General features: G+C 44.0%; 8 protein-coding genes across 8 annotated transcripts; all 8 read left to right on the forward strand.

The window, feature by feature from the left end:
* Positions 1-450: 450 nt before the first annotated feature.
* Positions 451-2,907, forward strand: TM35_000064720 (uncharacterized protein; the record flags this gene model as incomplete). Its single annotated transcript, XM_029023509.1, has 1 exon — positions 451-2,907. One exon carries the CDS (start codon positions 451-453, stop codon positions 2,905-2,907), a length of 2,457 nt encoding a protein of 818 aa, XP_028885533.1.
* A 504-nt stretch (positions 2,908-3,411) lies between these two features.
* On the forward strand, positions 3,412-5,283 carry TM35_000064730 (putative glycyl-tRNA synthetase; the record flags this gene model as incomplete). The annotated part of the gene is made up of 1 exon (XM_029023510.1): positions 3,412-5,283. The coding sequence occupies one exon, from the start codon at positions 3,412-3,414 to the stop codon at positions 5,281-5,283; it is 1,872 nt and encodes a 623-aa protein (XP_028885534.1).
* A 593-nt stretch (positions 5,284-5,876) lies between these two features.
* Positions 5,877-6,560, forward strand: TM35_000064740 (uncharacterized protein; the record flags this gene model as incomplete). The annotated part of the gene is made up of 1 exon (XM_029023511.1): positions 5,877-6,560. One exon carries the CDS (start codon positions 5,877-5,879, stop codon positions 6,558-6,560), a length of 684 nt encoding a protein of 227 aa, XP_028885535.1.
* Positions 6,561-7,784: 1,224 nt separating this feature from the next.
* On the forward strand, positions 7,785-10,235 carry TM35_000064750 (uncharacterized protein; the record flags this gene model as incomplete). Its single annotated transcript, XM_029023512.1, has 1 exon — positions 7,785-10,235. The coding sequence occupies one exon, from the start codon at positions 7,785-7,787 to the stop codon at positions 10,233-10,235; it is 2,451 nt and encodes an 816-aa protein (XP_028885536.1).
* A 465-nt stretch (positions 10,236-10,700) lies between these two features.
* Positions 10,701-11,729, forward strand: TM35_000064760 (eukaryotic translation initiation factor 3 subunit; the record flags this gene model as incomplete). Its single annotated transcript, XM_029023513.1, has 1 exon — positions 10,701-11,729. The coding sequence occupies one exon, from the start codon at positions 10,701-10,703 to the stop codon at positions 11,727-11,729; it is 1,029 nt and encodes a 342-aa protein (XP_028885537.1).
* A 217-nt stretch (positions 11,730-11,946) lies between these two features.
* On the forward strand, positions 11,947-12,816 carry TM35_000064770 (uncharacterized protein; the record flags this gene model as incomplete). The annotated part of the gene is made up of 1 exon (XM_029023514.1): positions 11,947-12,816. One exon carries the CDS (start codon positions 11,947-11,949, stop codon positions 12,814-12,816), a length of 870 nt encoding a protein of 289 aa, XP_028885538.1.
* Positions 12,817-13,240: 424 nt separating this feature from the next.
* TM35_000064780 (uncharacterized protein) lies at positions 13,241-13,699 on the forward strand (the record flags this gene model as incomplete). The annotated part of the gene is made up of 1 exon (XM_029023515.1): positions 13,241-13,699. One exon carries the CDS (start codon positions 13,241-13,243, stop codon positions 13,697-13,699), a length of 459 nt encoding a protein of 152 aa, XP_028885539.1.
* A 328-nt stretch (positions 13,700-14,027) lies between these two features.
* TM35_000064790 (S-adenosylhomocysteine hydrolase) lies at positions 14,028-15,341 on the forward strand (the record flags this gene model as incomplete). Its single annotated transcript, XM_029023516.1, has 1 exon — positions 14,028-15,341. One exon carries the CDS (start codon positions 14,028-14,030, stop codon positions 15,339-15,341), a length of 1,314 nt encoding a protein of 437 aa, XP_028885540.1.
* Positions 15,342-15,846: the final 505 nt, after the last annotated feature.

Genomic DNA, 15,846 nt, shown 5'->3' on the forward strand with positions numbered 1-15,846 from the left:
AAAAAAAAAAAAAAAGGGGGCGAAGTATGAGTGCAAGTACATTTATTTATTTATTTTTATATTTATCTATACACATTTATACATGCGTATGCACACGATCGGATGCATGTACGTATGTTTTTATGTATCGATTTTTTATTTTATTTTATGCGTTTCTTTTTTGTTTTTCTTTTCTTTTCAATCCCAATTCTTATCACCATCCTTTTGCATGCGACTAGAGAATGTAATGACTCGTTTATATATTTTTTTTCTCATGCCGGCGCCATTCTGTAGATTGCAGTTTATTATTATTTTTTAAATTTCATTTTCTTTTTTTTTTCCTTCTCTTTATATTGCCTCCCTTTTTTTTTTTATTTCTTCTATTGTGCTTTGCATACATATATGCATATTATACATATATTATAAATCCATGTGAAGTGTGTGGACGTGTTGGCAAGCGGTGGGTTGGGGATGGCGGGTCACGCTATATTTGAACAGTACGAGGCGCTCAACGCCCACTACCCCGGGCGTCGGCCCACGCTTGGGGCGGATGTGAAGTACGTGCAGTGCGACGGCTGCGACCGCATCATCACCTTCGCCGTCTTCCACAGCGAGTTCGACGGCGGCGTGGATGTGTGCAACATCTGCCGGCTGGCGGCGGCCCGCAGTGCGGCGGGGGCGGTGGTGTGCGCCGACCGGCGGCGGCGGCTGAACTTCGCGCGGCACCCGCTGTGTTTTGTCGGGCCCGCCCCGCTGCCGCCGCGGCACGAGGTCGACGTGGACGAGGTGGAGGCGGAGCGCCGGCCGGAGGTGCTCGCGCGGCGGTTCGCAAAGTCCGTCGACGTGGTCGCCCCGCCAGCGGGGAGTGGGGGGAGGGCGGGAAAGCGAAGGGCACCGCGCGGGCGGCCACCAAAGGTGGGAAGGCGACGGAATACATGCAGTCGATCAAACAGCACCAAACAAGAAGAAGATGAAAATGAAGAAGAAAAGAAACAGGAAGAAGAAGGGCACATCGTCACCACCACCACAACAACAACAACAACAAGAAGAAGAGGGGTTGTAGAAGTAGGAGCAGAAACAGAAGAAGATGAGGAGATGAGGGTATTAGGTATAAAGAGACCAAGATTGGATGATAGCGCGGCGGTAGATAACGGAAGTAATGCTGTAACACCACCAGGAGCAACACCAGCAACTTCTGCAGCACCAGCAGCAGTAATGGTATCAGAAACTATAGAAAAAGTACTAGAAGTTCCAGTGTTAACAACAACGACAACGACAACGACAACAACAACACCCGTAACTTCATTAAGCAGAACACCAGTAACCGCATCACCTGTACCGCAAGATCCATCCTTAGTAGCTGCAGCATTAGAATCGAGAAAAAAAGGGAATGATGTAAAGAATGAAGGTATTCCAGGGAACTGTGTAACAGTTGAAGAGATTCAGGCACAACAGTTAAAGTGGGAACGTATGGCTAGTGGTGCAGTGGCACGTTTCTTTCATCATATTCAACCTGGAACAAAATGCATAGCAGAACGTCCATCTTCAATAATTCGTGAACCACTTTGTGTTTTTGACCCTAATGATATTAAGGAATTTACTCTCAGTCCAAATACATGCCGCCAAATGGCAAGAGGATTTGTGGGTCTCACATCCTGTAGTAGTGTTATTTGTGTACGCATCATACCGACAATGCCTGAGATTGGTCTTTGGTTTTCTGTCCTATGTGAAGAGGATTACTTTACACGTCTCGATATATGGTATCTACCTCTTTCCTCAGAATCAAAGGAGGTTATTACTACTTCTTCTTCTTCTTCCTCGAAAGATCCTTTTGTTTCCCGGAATTCTTTATACAAAGGCGATGTCTTGCCGAAACGCATGTACAGCGTGCATGTAGGAAAACATACAGTAGTTTCCATGGATTGGTTGCCTATTCCATTACACCGTACAGAAAATAATACATTAGGATTCTGTACTTTTATTCGAGGGCGATACTTGGTTTCTTCTGTTTTGCCACGTACTGTTACTGCTGCTGCTGCTACGGCAGATGTTGCTAATACAGATTGGAGTGGTACTCCTACCGTCGCTGCAGAGGTGTGTGGCGCAACCTTACTGAAACGGGAACTTGAATTTGTTGAGGTGCGATGGAGCTCCAACGGTAATTCTGTTGCCGAGACATTTCTCTTTGCTGTTGGTCGTTGTACTTCTGTTGTAGTACTGCAACCCACAGGTGATACACGCTCTGGCAGAGTGACAATGCAGGTGGTACACTATATTGAGGCAAGAGGTGTGGCACCCTTTCCATCTTTTCTTAAAGCCCCACCCATTGCCATTAGTAGTACACGCAGTAGTCGTACTATACTGGTGGTTGCACATGGGGCAAGTGTGGCATGTTATCAGGGACCGGAGTTTAGCACAAAGTTGTTAGTGACATTGGACGACGTTGTATGCTCTCTGCAACTCCATCATCGGATTGTAACAGCAGGTCTGGCGAATGGTACGCTTGTTGGCATTAATGACAGAGAACCGATTGGCATATTACCTTCACCACCTTTGCTTATTAACCGTGTACACACAACTGATTCTAGTACTAACACTACTAATACTAATTCTACTACTAATACTATTATTCCTGAAAATGATGGAGACTCATTTTTTGTAGCCGATGCATCAGGAGAATGCACGAGACTCTGCAAGAAACAAGATGGGACGATGGAGACAGAGTGCGTCCTTTCACTTTGTAGAGTACGACGTGGACCAGATCAGCGTTCAGCGTTATTATTGGATAGTGGATCGATTAATGCATCACTAAAAAATGTGAATAACTCAATGGTTGACTTTACACAGCACCCACTGCGGTATGTTATGGGGGATCAGGCTCCACTGCTTGCTTTTTACCCCGATGGCGCTTGGGTACTTATGTTATAAGTATATATATATATATATACATATGCATATGTGTGTGAGTGTGTGTTAGGTCTCTGTATACGATCCAATTTCAATTCTGATTGTATAAAAAAAAAAGAATCTGAAAAAAAATAAAAAAAAAAAATAAAATGAGTGGGACCTTGGGGATAAGCACCTTAAAATTCTACAAATTTCTTCTTTTTATTGGTGATAGAGGTATTTCTTTTGATTATGCTTAAAGTTTTTGGTATCACATTCAGATCTCCATTGTTGTTATATTCCGTCGTATCCATCTTTTTTTTTTTTTCTTCTTGCTGTTTTGATATTCTGATTACTTCTGACACCTCACAATTACGCATGACGTAATAAGGAGCGAATGAATAATAATAATAATAATAATAATAATAATATATATTAAAAAAAAAAAAAAAACTCTTTTCTTTTTTCTCTTTCTTTTTTTTACAACTGGAGTAAGCTGCTACTACTAGTGTTTCAGCCAGAACGAAGTTCATATCCAGACGAGCAATGACCACGGCACTTCCCTCAAAGCTTGAGCAGCTTGTGCGGGGTGAGTTCGAGGACACCTGCCGCCGCCGTTTCTTCTTTGGCCTCGCCTTCGATCCCTACGGCGGCTCAGCGGGTTTGTACGATATGGGCCCACCACTCTGTGCGATGAAGGCCAATCTGCTTACATACTGGCGCCAGCACTTTGTGCTAGAGGAGAGTATGTGCGAAGTGGACACAACGTGTTTAACACCAGCAGAGGTGTTTAAAGCCTCTGGTCACGTTGTACGCTTTAATGATGTGATGGTGCGGGATACCGTAACAGGTGAGTGTATTCGTGCAGATAAGTTCCTCGAGGAATATGGCGAGAAACAACTGCAGGACAAAACACTTTCAGCAACAATGGTGCAGGAGATGCAGACACTTCTTCACAGAGCTGCAGGTATGACACCAGATGAAATAAAGGCAACAATAGAACGTTATCAACTGAAGTCACCAAAGGGAAATCCATTCAGTGACCCATTTCCATTTAATCTGATGTTTTCTACGAATATAGGTCCTGAGGGAGACCGTGTGGGGTATATGCGACCAGAACTTGCACAGGGTATTATTTTGAATTTTAAGCGTTTGCTAGACTCTGGTAACGCACAACGTATGCCTTTTGCTGGTGCTTGTATTGGAACTGCCTTTCGAAATGAAATCGCACCTCGTGCAAGTCTTATTCGTGTTCGAGAATTTACTTTGGCAGAAATTGAACACTTTGTTAATCCGAATGAAAAGAATCACGAAAAATTTGACAAGGTTAAAGATGTGGAATTCTGGGCATGGTCTCGTGAACTGCAAGAAGCGAATGCTGAACCTGTTCGTCTAACGATTGGTGAGGCTGTTGAGAAAAAGATTGTTGATAATGAAACTCTCGGTTACTTTATGGCTCGTACAGCACTTTTCCTTGATGCCGTCGGAGTGCGTTATGTTCGTTTCCGCCAACATCAGCGGGATGAGATGGCACACTATGCCCAGGATTGCTGGGATGCAGAATTACTTACATCATACGGATGGGTGGAGTGCGTTGGCATCGCTGATCGATCTGCATACGATCTCACACAACACAGTAACGCTTCTAAAAAGGAACTTGGTACACGTGAAGAGTTTGCGGAACCACGCATTGAACGTCAATTGCAGCGTAAACTGCAAAAGGGAGCTATTGGTAAAGCATTTGGAAAGAATGCTGGTGAAGTGATGGAGTACTTAAACACGGCTCCAGAAACAGCTTGTGTTGAACTTAATGGAAAACTAACAGAATCAGGTGAAGCAACGATCACAACATCAAGTGGTTTTGAAGCGAAAATTACATCAGCAATGGTACAGTTTGATTACAAGGACGTAAAGGTAACAGGTCGCAATTATGTTCCGAGTGTTATTGAACCTTCCTTTGGTGTTGGGCGTATCCTGTACGCATTGCTAGAGCAGAGCTACTGGGTTCGCCGTGATGATAGCGCTAAAAACGAAAAACGTGCGGTATTCAGTCTACGACCATTAATTGCCCCACAGAAGGTGGCAGTATTCCCACTCCTCATGAAGCCCGAGTTAATGCGCACAGCAGAGACAATTCGTTCACAGTTACTCCTGAGTGGAGTCTCAACCCGCACGGATGATAGCGGTGCGTCCATTGGAAAGAAGTACGCTCGCGTGGATGAACTCGGCATTCCCTTCTGCATTACGTGTGATTTGGAGGGTGATGGCTGTGTTACGCTGCGGGAGCGCGACTCTGCCCGGCAGGTGCGTATTCCCGAGTCGAAGGTGACGGAGGTGGTGGTGGCATTGTGCCATCCGCTGCTGCCGCGGGAGTGGGCGAGTGTGGAGGCGGAGTTTTCAGCACAGCTCGCTGCGTGAGAGAGGAGAGGAGGGGGGCCATTGTACGCACATTTTTATTTTTATTATTCTGTTTTTTTTATTATTATTATGTTTGTTCGCGTTTTACATTGCGTTCCTTGTTTTGTGGCATTGGAACGGCATAAAATAAGGTAGTGAAGGAAGTAATTAACGAAAAAAGGGAAAGTAAGAGAGGAGTGCAATCAAGAAAAAAAAAAAAGGAGTAAAGTTTGGTGCTATGAGTGCACACTTCTTGTGAATCTTTTCTCTCTTGCTTCTAATAGTTTTGTTGTTATTATTATTATTATTGCTACATCAATATTGTTAACAAGTGTTGTTCTTTTCTTTCTTTCTTTCTTTCTTTCTTTCCTATCCCCCTTGTATTTTTCTCTTTTTTTTTCTTTTTTTTCTTTTGCATACCTCCCCGGAGAAAGGAAGGGAACGGAAATCACACTCCACATCGATAGCAATACACAAAGATAAATATATAAATAGTTATATATTTATTATACACGCGCCATCTATCTGCCTCTCCCTCTTTCTCTTTTTCTCCTTCTATCATCTACCTTCCATCCCATATTATATACATACGTACATAAACACCGACGACGCACATGTTTAGCCGCCTCTTTGGGAGGGGCGATAAACAGGCGAAGCCGCGCGAGAGTGGGCGGCCCGGCGGCGCCGGTTCTGTTTCGCACAGTCTAGAGAAACTGGACTCCGCCGTTGAGTTGCTGGAGAAGCGGGAGGCCGTGTTGGAGAAGAAGATGGAGGCAGAGCTCGAGCGGGCAAAGCAGTACCACGCAAAGAAGAATACACAGGCGGCACTGCAGTGCATGAAGCGTAAAAAGTTGTATGAAGAACAGCTGATGAACATTGGCGCACAGAAGCAGAATCTCGAAACGCTGAAGTTCACTCTACAGAATCAGAATATGAACAATGAGGTGTTGGAAGCACAACAACGCGCTAAGGAGGAGCTCAAACAGAGCAATAAGAGAATGAACGCCGATCGTGTAGAGGAGAATATGGAAGAACTACTGGAAGAAATGGATAAAGCCAACGCAGTCGCAGAGGCACTTCGGCAACCACTCGACAACCAAGTGCTTGATGAGGATGATCTCATGGGTGAACTTATGGCAGAATTGGAGGAAACAGAAGTGCATGAGACTGTCGCACTGCCCAGCATGCCGACCGTACCAACTAACGCTTTACCTCAGAAGAAAGAGAAAGAGAAGGAGGAAGAAGTGGACGATGATGAAGAGGCTCTGCGGGCACTCGAGGCTGAACTTCAATCATAAATTCACGGAATCTTCATAATTCCGTTTTCTTTTTCTTATCTTTCTTTCTTTTCTTTCCTTCTTTCTCTCTCTCTCTCTCTCTCTCTCTCTCTCTTTCGCATAAACTTCATAACCCACAAGCTCTTCTCTTAAACTCCTCTCTGCGAATCTTTGCTATATTTATAATTCCCTGGGAAGTGCACTCCTCCATGTGCAACATTGCTGTATAAATAAGCAAAAAAAATGTAGGGAAGAAAACGGGATATGTGGTATGGTGGGGACAGTAATATATTCGTAGTTGAATGAGAAAGAAGTGAAAGAGAGGGAGAGATATACAAGTGAAATGACTCAAGGAAAGAGATGTTGTAAAGAAAGAGAAAAAAAGAAACATGAGGACCAGAATTTCAGGGCCCTCAAGAAAAAAGTAGAAAAGAAAAAAAAAGGAAAAGAAATTCTGCGTATGTGTAAACAATAGTACACAATTAAATTCTGATATCTGTTACGAGTACACGATTTCGTATGTTTGTTGTGTTTTTCTTCGTATTTACTTGGCCATTGCGCACCCTTCTTGATCTTGTTAGTCATAACAATACCTACTGCACACAAACTCTACACAGTAAATTGTTACGGAACGTTATCATTTGCCCTAATGTATGTTATTTAAACTTTTTAAAGTATAATCACTCTCTTGAACGCCATAACATTCACTCTGTTCCACTTTGTTTTTCACACACACAGTCTCTCAACATTAAGGACCGACACATGTTAGAACATGGAAAACAAAATAGATACGATACATAACTCTCTCATTAAATAGTAAAGGAAGTAACGGCGCCATCGGACACGGGGACAGTCATTTGCCATCGTCCATCGTGATGTTAAAGGCTCGCGAGATGTACTTCACTGCTGAAGTGGCCCACAAAGGAACATGGGTAAAGAACCTCATCTTTGCGCGTGATGGAAAGGCCACGAGATCGATAGTGCTCTCCCCCATCCTACCCTCCCATTGGTGGTTTCCCTTCTTTGATGATGATGATGCTGTTTTGTGTGTTTCTTGCCCACTCACTCCTTCACTTGCTCACCCACTCGTTTGTTTCTTTCACTTTCTTTCATATATGTTCAGCACAGGCAAAAGCTCCGTGCAATAGAGAAAAATAAGCAGGTGTTTTTTTTTTTTACAGACGTTCAAACACATAAGTAATATAGATTTTTTAGTTAGAAAATAAAGTAGTGGTGTTGGGTGTCATGCTTACAGTTGTTCACGAATACTTGGCGCTCTGTTCACAGCGACGGGTTGAGCCTTACTACGGCTTTATCGAACACGCCGGTGCAGGAGAAGTTGTGACGGATTTGGATTTCGCACCAGTGGCGGCTGTGCGTCTCTTTGCTCTTGCCCTGCAGCGAAGTGCGCAGCAACACACCGGTGGTGTGCGTGGTGCTCAACTGCAGGCATTAGTGTTACGTTATGGTGTGAACAAGGGCGGACACCACCCACCGAAACAGTCGAGGCGAATGATGTCGTACGAGGTATTGTTGGCGCGTCGTCGACCGGAAGACATTATTGTTTCTCCGCAGAATCGTGCGGTATTGCGTAGTTTGCTGGACGGTGTGCGTGCGGCGTGTGCGGCGAGTGTGCGGTGTTTAGTTCGTGTAGAGTTATGTGGGTTGCCGCTGCGGGAGATGCCGGAGACCACTGGACGACTGTTTGAACAGTTGCCGCATTGTGATGTACTGCGGGTGTTGAAACTTAACCGTTCTTCGCTGAACGATGCTCTTTTCACGCGACTGACAACAGTGCCGTGTTCCTTCCGCGCATTGAAGGAGGCGCAATTCTCTGAATGTGATCTCACAGACCGTAGTGCCCGTGGTATTCATTCACTTATTTTACTTAGTCGCAGCAGAGAGCAGAGTGCCGTGTGGCGTGCCTCTCTGCGAGATGGCGGTAATACGGGTGTTGGAAGTGTTGGTGTGAATGCCTCGTCCAGAGCGTTGGAAGCACTGGATCTCTCTGGTAATCGTTTGGGCGATGCGACACTTAAGCGGATTGCACTTGCTATTACCCACGATGTTTCACTTCGTGTAGTGGATATGAGTCGTAATGTAGTGACAACAGCAGGACTAACAGAGTTCTTGCAGGATGGAGCGCTGCAGGGTAGTGCTGTTGAGACGTTTGATTTATCAAAGAATTTAATAGACTCTCATGTGGCATATGCAGTTGGTGAAGGATTCACATGTCTGCAAACGTGTGAACAACAACTCCTATTTACTCGCATTAAAGGACAACGACCTGATAACACGAATACTACTGCTGGTGCATCTACCCATCTCACTACTATTACAGTTTCAACTGCGACTAATGCTGGTAGTGGTAGAGCTGGTGAATTTAAAACTGCCAAGGTAGTACCACAAAGACGACGAAAACTGCCACTTCAAAGCAAGACTGGATCTTCATCAAGCATAGTTGCGGCAACAGGAACAACAAAACAAGTAACTGTATCCCCAGAAGCATCTCAAAGTGTACCACAAGCTGAAGAAGGTGGGAACTCCAAGTCGTTTAGGGCAAGTCCTGCCGGTGCATTAGAGATTAACAGTGATCACATGGAAGTTAGTTTTCTCCCATTGGGTCATTCGGATAATCAACCCTCACCAGGGAGAGAGAGTGGTTCAGCACACCGTAGTAATTTTAGTGTTTCTCCAGAGACCTTGGATCACCAGAGTAGCCGCAATGAGGGTCAAGGCTCTCTTGAACGTCCTCCATTTTATAATCAACCACAACAACAAAAACAACCACATCAATATCATCATAACCATTATCAGCAGCAACCACTACCACAACAACAACCACTACCACAACAGCAACAAGAGCTACATTTGCAACAATTACAAGGTGGGATGCCTTTTTTCCCTCAAATCTTTTGTTCACCAGTTAATGGACAACAGTGGTGCGGTGTTCCGCTCTTCGTCCCGTTACCACTCGCTTCCCTTGGCGTTACACAACCACCACCTTCTTCTTCTTCACAGCAACAACAAGATCAACAACAACAACGACAAGGTACATCATCATCGCCACCTCCTCCATTGTCTACTACGTGGGGAAATCGAGACACCGCTGCAGTGGACACATCAGTAGCAATGTCTAGCGAAGTTGGCGCGGATCGTGTGGCGAGTCCTTCTATTAGTATTAATGGGAGTGGTAATTTTGAGAAGATGATGGCCGAGCCCCTCGGCACGGGAGAGTTTGAACTGGCAGAGTGGAGAGAGAAGGAAGAGAAATTTCTTGAATCCCTTGTTGTGCGAGTGGAGTCCCACGAAAACGCAGTGACGGAGATGGTGGAGCGTAATTATCAGGCTACACGTGAACAGTTGAACTATCTTAAAGAAGATTTGGCTCAGCGTATTCACGAAGTGCTTGCAGAGCAGCGGCGAGAACAGGAACGACTTCGCGGTGAACTGCGTGAGGGACTTTCTGCAGAGCAGCAGAAATTACGAGATCCTGAGGGTGCCATTACTGAGCAACTTGCACAGTTGATTTATACCGGAATGAAGCGCATTCACGATCAGATGGATCGGCCAACGGCGAAAGGGAGTGCTGCAACTGGAAAAGTTTCTTCTTCATCTACTGAAGCCGGTTCCAGTAAACCCGTGCAGGATTACCTGCGGGAAGTAAAGGACCGTCTGAATGGTCTCGGCTGGTAAAACACATCTTTTTTTATACTACGAAACGTAAGTAGTAGTAGTAGTGGTGGTGGTGATTGAAGAGTACTCCAGATGATATGGTTGTACTCTCTCTTTCTCTCTCTCTCTCTCTCTCTCTATATATATATATATATGGAGTCCTTGTACTTTTCCTATTTCCTACATGAAGCAAAGAAAAAAAAAGGAGGGTTTGGGGAAAAAAAAGAAAATAGTAAAATTATTTTTTATTTTTATAATTGTTTCTCTGTTCATCATGGTGTTTTTTTTTTTTTTTTTCTTTACCCTTGTGTTCTTTCTACTACAGAGGTGGGAGCAGGCAAACCACGCAAGAAACCACTAAGTAAACGAAATAACGAGAAAAAGGAGAAAGGAATACGCAGGAGAAAAAGAAAGAAAAACAAACAAACAAACAAAAACAACAAAGTAAAAGAAGAGAAGAAAAATCGATAACCGAGTGAAAGAAAGATGAACATCCAAGGCGTAGCTCTTCACGGGCACATGAAGCCCGTGACTATGATCAAGTTTAACCGCGAGGGTGACTTGCTCTTTTCCACGGCAAAAGAACCCAATGTGAGTGTATGGTATACAAAGACAGGCGAACGTCTTGGTGTGTACAATGGTCACAGTGCTATCTCTGCATGTGATGTGAACAATTACTCCACACTTCTTGTAACGGGTGGTATGGACTTTAAGGCCAAACTTTGGTGTGTGGAAAGTGGAGAGGAACTGGCGAATATTATGCTTAAGAGTCCTGCCAAGTCTGTGGCTTTTGCGCATGATGACAGTAAATTCTTGGTCAGTACTTCACGAAAAATGGGTGAGAAGGCGGCAGTGCAGCTTTACAACTTACCCTTTGCCGTTCCAAAGGATGATTACTTGGTAAAGCCTGTTAAAACAAGTTTTAACCCATGTGCAGAGTTTATTTCAGAATGTGACGATATCACTTTTGCTGTTTGGGGACCGACAAATGACACGATTTACTACTCCATGTCAGACGGATCTGTGGCCATTCTTGATGTGGAAACTATGCGCACAGTTCGTACGCAGCAGCCCCATGAGGATACGATCAACCGCATCAGTTTTGACCCCAATTACTACACTCTTATTACAGCCTCTAAGGACAAGACAGCCCGTCTGCTAGATTCCCGTGACATGTCGCTCATTCAGACATACACAAGTGATGTGCCAGTGAACGATGCTTCTATTTCACCATGCGGTGATCATATCATTCTAGGAGGAGGTATGGATGCCCAAGATGTGACAACACAGGGTGGTCAGACAACCTTTGAAGTGAAGTTCTATCACAAGGTGCATGAGAAGCAACTCGGTCAGGTACGTTGCCATTTTGGTACCATTAACTCTGTGGCATTCTTCCCTGATGGTCGTGGGTTTGCTAGTGGAGCTTTTGACGGTCTCGTGAAACTCCACCGCTTTGATGAGAATTATGATATGTCTCCTGGTGCAAAACCCATTTGGACACCAGAATCCATCTGAAATTGACCCTGCAGAGAGGCTTAAGTTTTATAAGCGACACTAAAGTTTTTTTTTTACATGATTATGAAATCTATATATCTTTCTGTGTGTGTGTGTGTGGCTGTATTTTTTATATGTTTGAGAATGGTGTATAACATAATATACCTTTAATTATTATTATTATTGATTAACTAATTGATTTCTTTTTTTCTTTTTACCTTTCCAGAGGTTTTGTGTAATGTGGCGGAGAGGAGCTGCATTCCTGGTGCGGCAACAACAACAACAACATCATGCGCTGCTCAAGACGACAGCCGCATCTCTGTTTGCGGGTTTAGCACACCGCACACTCTCGACGGGTGTGGAGGTGGAGGAGGATGAGGCCACCGTGTGGGCGCGATCAATGGAGGAGAAGTACGGCCCAGGCGCCTACAAACTCTTCCGCCCACTCTACAAAGATCTCGCAGATGAGATGCGGCGGGAAGCGACCACAAAGCCACCACCGCCAATAGATGGATGGTCCGTGCGGCACGATGAAGCTGGCAACATTGCCGTCTTTACGCGAGCAGCGGATGAGAAGATGCGTATTGGCCGAGTAGTAGCGTATAGTCCAATTGAGATGGCGAACCCGCCAAAGATTAATGACTTGTTGTACTTTGTAGATTGGTTTCCAGTAGAGGTGATGGTGGAACGAAATGGTGTTATTGTGCATTTTTCAATGGCAGCTAACGAAGGTGGTATGCATATGCGTAACGTTCGTGCTTACAAGGGAGATTCTAATGATTATTTATTATCCACAACAGATGATGCGATATGGGTACGACATAATCTTTATTATGATGGTCCTTGTCTCTGGCATCTTGAACTTGATATGCAAAATGAGTTGTATGATGTTATGCAAGATCACGGTATCACACTTGATTGGATGCGATGGGCGGCGGAATGGGTTTACTTTCTTGAGCACGTGGCGTATGTGCGGTGGAATGTAGGAATGCTAGAGCAACTTATACCCTCAGAAGAACGTGGGTCAGAGGAGGATTTTCTAACGCCAGAGGAAAAAGAAGAGCTTAGCAAACCAACAGAGGAATGGTTGGAGGGTCGATATGCATAGCGTTATTTTGTATTTGTATTTTTTTTTTAAAATTGTGCTTTATTTTTATTATTTCTTCTTAGTTGCTTGGTGACTTTTGCAGCTGTTATTTGGTATATATATATATATGTTACGGTGATTACCATCAGCGCAGACCAGTGGTTCTTTTTTTTTTTTTTAATGCACATTATTGTTGAGTGTTATATTTTCACTGTTTTATTTTATTTTTAATTCTTTTTTTCTTGTATTTTTACTGACCTTCTTCCTTTGACCACCGCTATCAAAAAATAATATTAATAATGGTATTACTTCATCCTCATTCTTATTCTTTTTTTTCTTTTTTTTTGTTTTCTTGTAATTCCTTTTTTTTCCCACGAGGCGGAAACAACAAAAGATATACCTATAAGGGTTGGCTATAGAGGCAAAAAAAAAAGAAAAGAAAAACATGTTTGCCGCCCTTGGCATCGTGGCTGAGGACGATGAGGCCCATCGTATTGCTAGTGAGTTTATAGAGGCGAGTAAGGAGCCAATCTTCAAGAATAATAATGGTCCTTATGTGGAAGTGTGGTTTGGGGATCAGAAACTCTTTGGCCTTGTTGAGCGTACAGCACCGAATGATTTCATTCAAACAGCTTGCGAAATGAGTGATGGTGATTGTAATAATGATAATGATGAAGAGAAGAAGACATCCAGTTCTCTTCACATCACACAAAATGTTTCTTTTGTTCTTCGTCTTTCTTCAGTATCACATGATGCATTGTCATTTCGGGCACAACCAGAAGATTCGTTTATGAACTGTGTGAATCTTGTAGTCGATTACGCAGAAATGTTGAGGAGTGGAATGCAGGATGAGTTTGCAGGATCAGATGCAGAAGCAGAATACGTGCGTTTCAAAGAAAAATAACACACATATGCGCCTGCCTCTTCTTCTGTATTTGAGTTTATGCATGTGTTTCCAATTCTTATGTCTATATATAAATTGGTACATGCATTTTATTCTTGTCTATGAACGTATAAAATGTGAGTGTTTGAGTCTTTCACGTTAATTCCCTCTATTTTTTTTTTTTCTTTATGGTTTTTTTTTCTATTATTATTTCTTATCATTGATTGATGCAACAATCTACTAGTTATTGTAAATTGTATTTGTTTCTTTTCTTTTACTTTTATTATCTGCTTATACCTCGTGAAAAAAGAAAACAAGAGAGAAAAAAAAAACACAGTTCAATTAAACTATGACTGACTACAAGGTACGCGACATCAGCCTTGCTGAATGGGGACGCAAGGCCATTGATATTGCAGAGAATGAGATGCCAGGTCTCATGGAACTCCGCCGTGAGTATGGACCCACAAAGCCCCTGAAGGGCGCCAAGATTGCTGGTTGTCTGCATATGACTGTGCAGACGGCGGTGCTCATTGAGACACTCGTGGAGCTCGGCGCAGAGGTGCGTTGGAGCTCATGCAATATCTTCTCCACACAAGATAATGCTGCTGCCGCTATTGCAAAGAGGGGAATTCCCGTGTTTGCATGGAAGGGTGAGACCGATGAGGAGTACCAGTGGTGTATTGAGCAGACAGTGAAGGGTTTCAGTGGTGATGGATGCCCCAATATGATTCTCGATGACGGTGGTGATTTGACAAACTACATCATTGACCAGCGTCCAGAGCTCGTTAACAAGATCTACGGTATCTCTGAGGAGACGACAACAGGTGTGAAGAATCTGTACAAGCGTCTTCAGCGCGGTAAACTTCCCATTCCCGCTATTAACGTGAACGACAGTGTGACGAAGAGCAAGTTCGACAACCTCTACGGCTGCCGCGAGTCTCTTGTGGACGGTATTAAACGCGCCACTGATGTGATGATTGCTGGCAAGACGGCCTGTGTGTGCGGCTATGGTGATGTGGGTAAAGGCTGTTCCGCTGCCCTGCGTGCCTTTGGTGCCCGCGTTGTGGTCACGGAGGTGGATCCCATCAACGCCCTGCAGGCCGCGATGGAGGGATATCAAGTGGTGCTCGTGGAGGATGTTGTGGCGGATGCCCACATCTTCGTCACGACCACTGGCAATGATGATATCATCACATCTGAGCACTTCCCCCGCATGCGGGATGATGCTATTGTGTGCAACATTGGCCACTTCGACACGGAGATTCAAGTCTCGTGGCTGAAGGCAAACGCCAAGGAGTGTGTGGAGATCAAACCACAAGTGGATCGCTACACCATGCACAATGGCCGCCACATCATTCTTCTCGCGGAGGGCCGTCTTGTCAATCTCGGCTGCGCCAGTGGACACCCATCCTTCGTGATGTCCAACTCCTTCTGCAATCAGGTGCTTGCGCAGATTGAACTCTGGACACAGCGCGACAGCGGAAAGTACCCGCGTGGAGAGAAGGCGCAGGTGTACTTCCTGCCAAAGAAACTGGACGAGAAGGTCGCCGCCCTCCACCTCAGCAAACTCGGCGCGAAGCTCACAAAGCTCACGGCAAAACAGGCAGAATACATCAACTGCCCTGTTGACGGCCCATTCAAGGCAGAACACTACCGCTACTAAAGAGATGAGGACATATCTACATTTGCGTCTGTACATGGGACGATAAATGTTTTTTTTTTGGGTTCATCTTTTTTTGTTTCGTTGTTGTTTGTGGTTGATATTGTTCTCTTTTTTTTTCTTGTTTTTGTTTTTCATGATTTTATTTCACAGAAGCAGAGTGGGGTGGGGCAAGAAGGCGATTCTCTACATTCACTCACTCACTCCCTCTTTCATATTACGGTCATGTTGTGAAGGATGTAACGCCCCTTCCCTCCTGTTTCTGTGTAGTAAAGTGTGTTGGGTGATATCAATGAAAAAGAAAGAGATTAAGTTAAGCAATTTTTTTTATTATTCATCAGGAAGTAAATGATAGGAATAAATAAAAAGAAAAAAAAAAGAGAGAAAAAAAAAGCAAAGTGAAAAAATAACGGCTGAAAATGTTGACATAAGTTAAAAAAAAATATGAATTGTCAAGAGGGAGAGAGAGAGATAAAGAGAAGGCACGTGTTTGGGACATGTAAGTGTC

Source organism: Trypanosoma theileri (genome assembly GCF_002087225.1).
Source record: "Trypanosoma theileri isolate Edinburgh chromosome Unknown TM35_Tth_6_V1, whole genome shotgun sequence".
In the NCBI taxonomy this organism is placed as follows: Eukaryota; Euglenozoa; class Kinetoplastea; order Trypanosomatida; family Trypanosomatidae; genus Trypanosoma; species Trypanosoma theileri.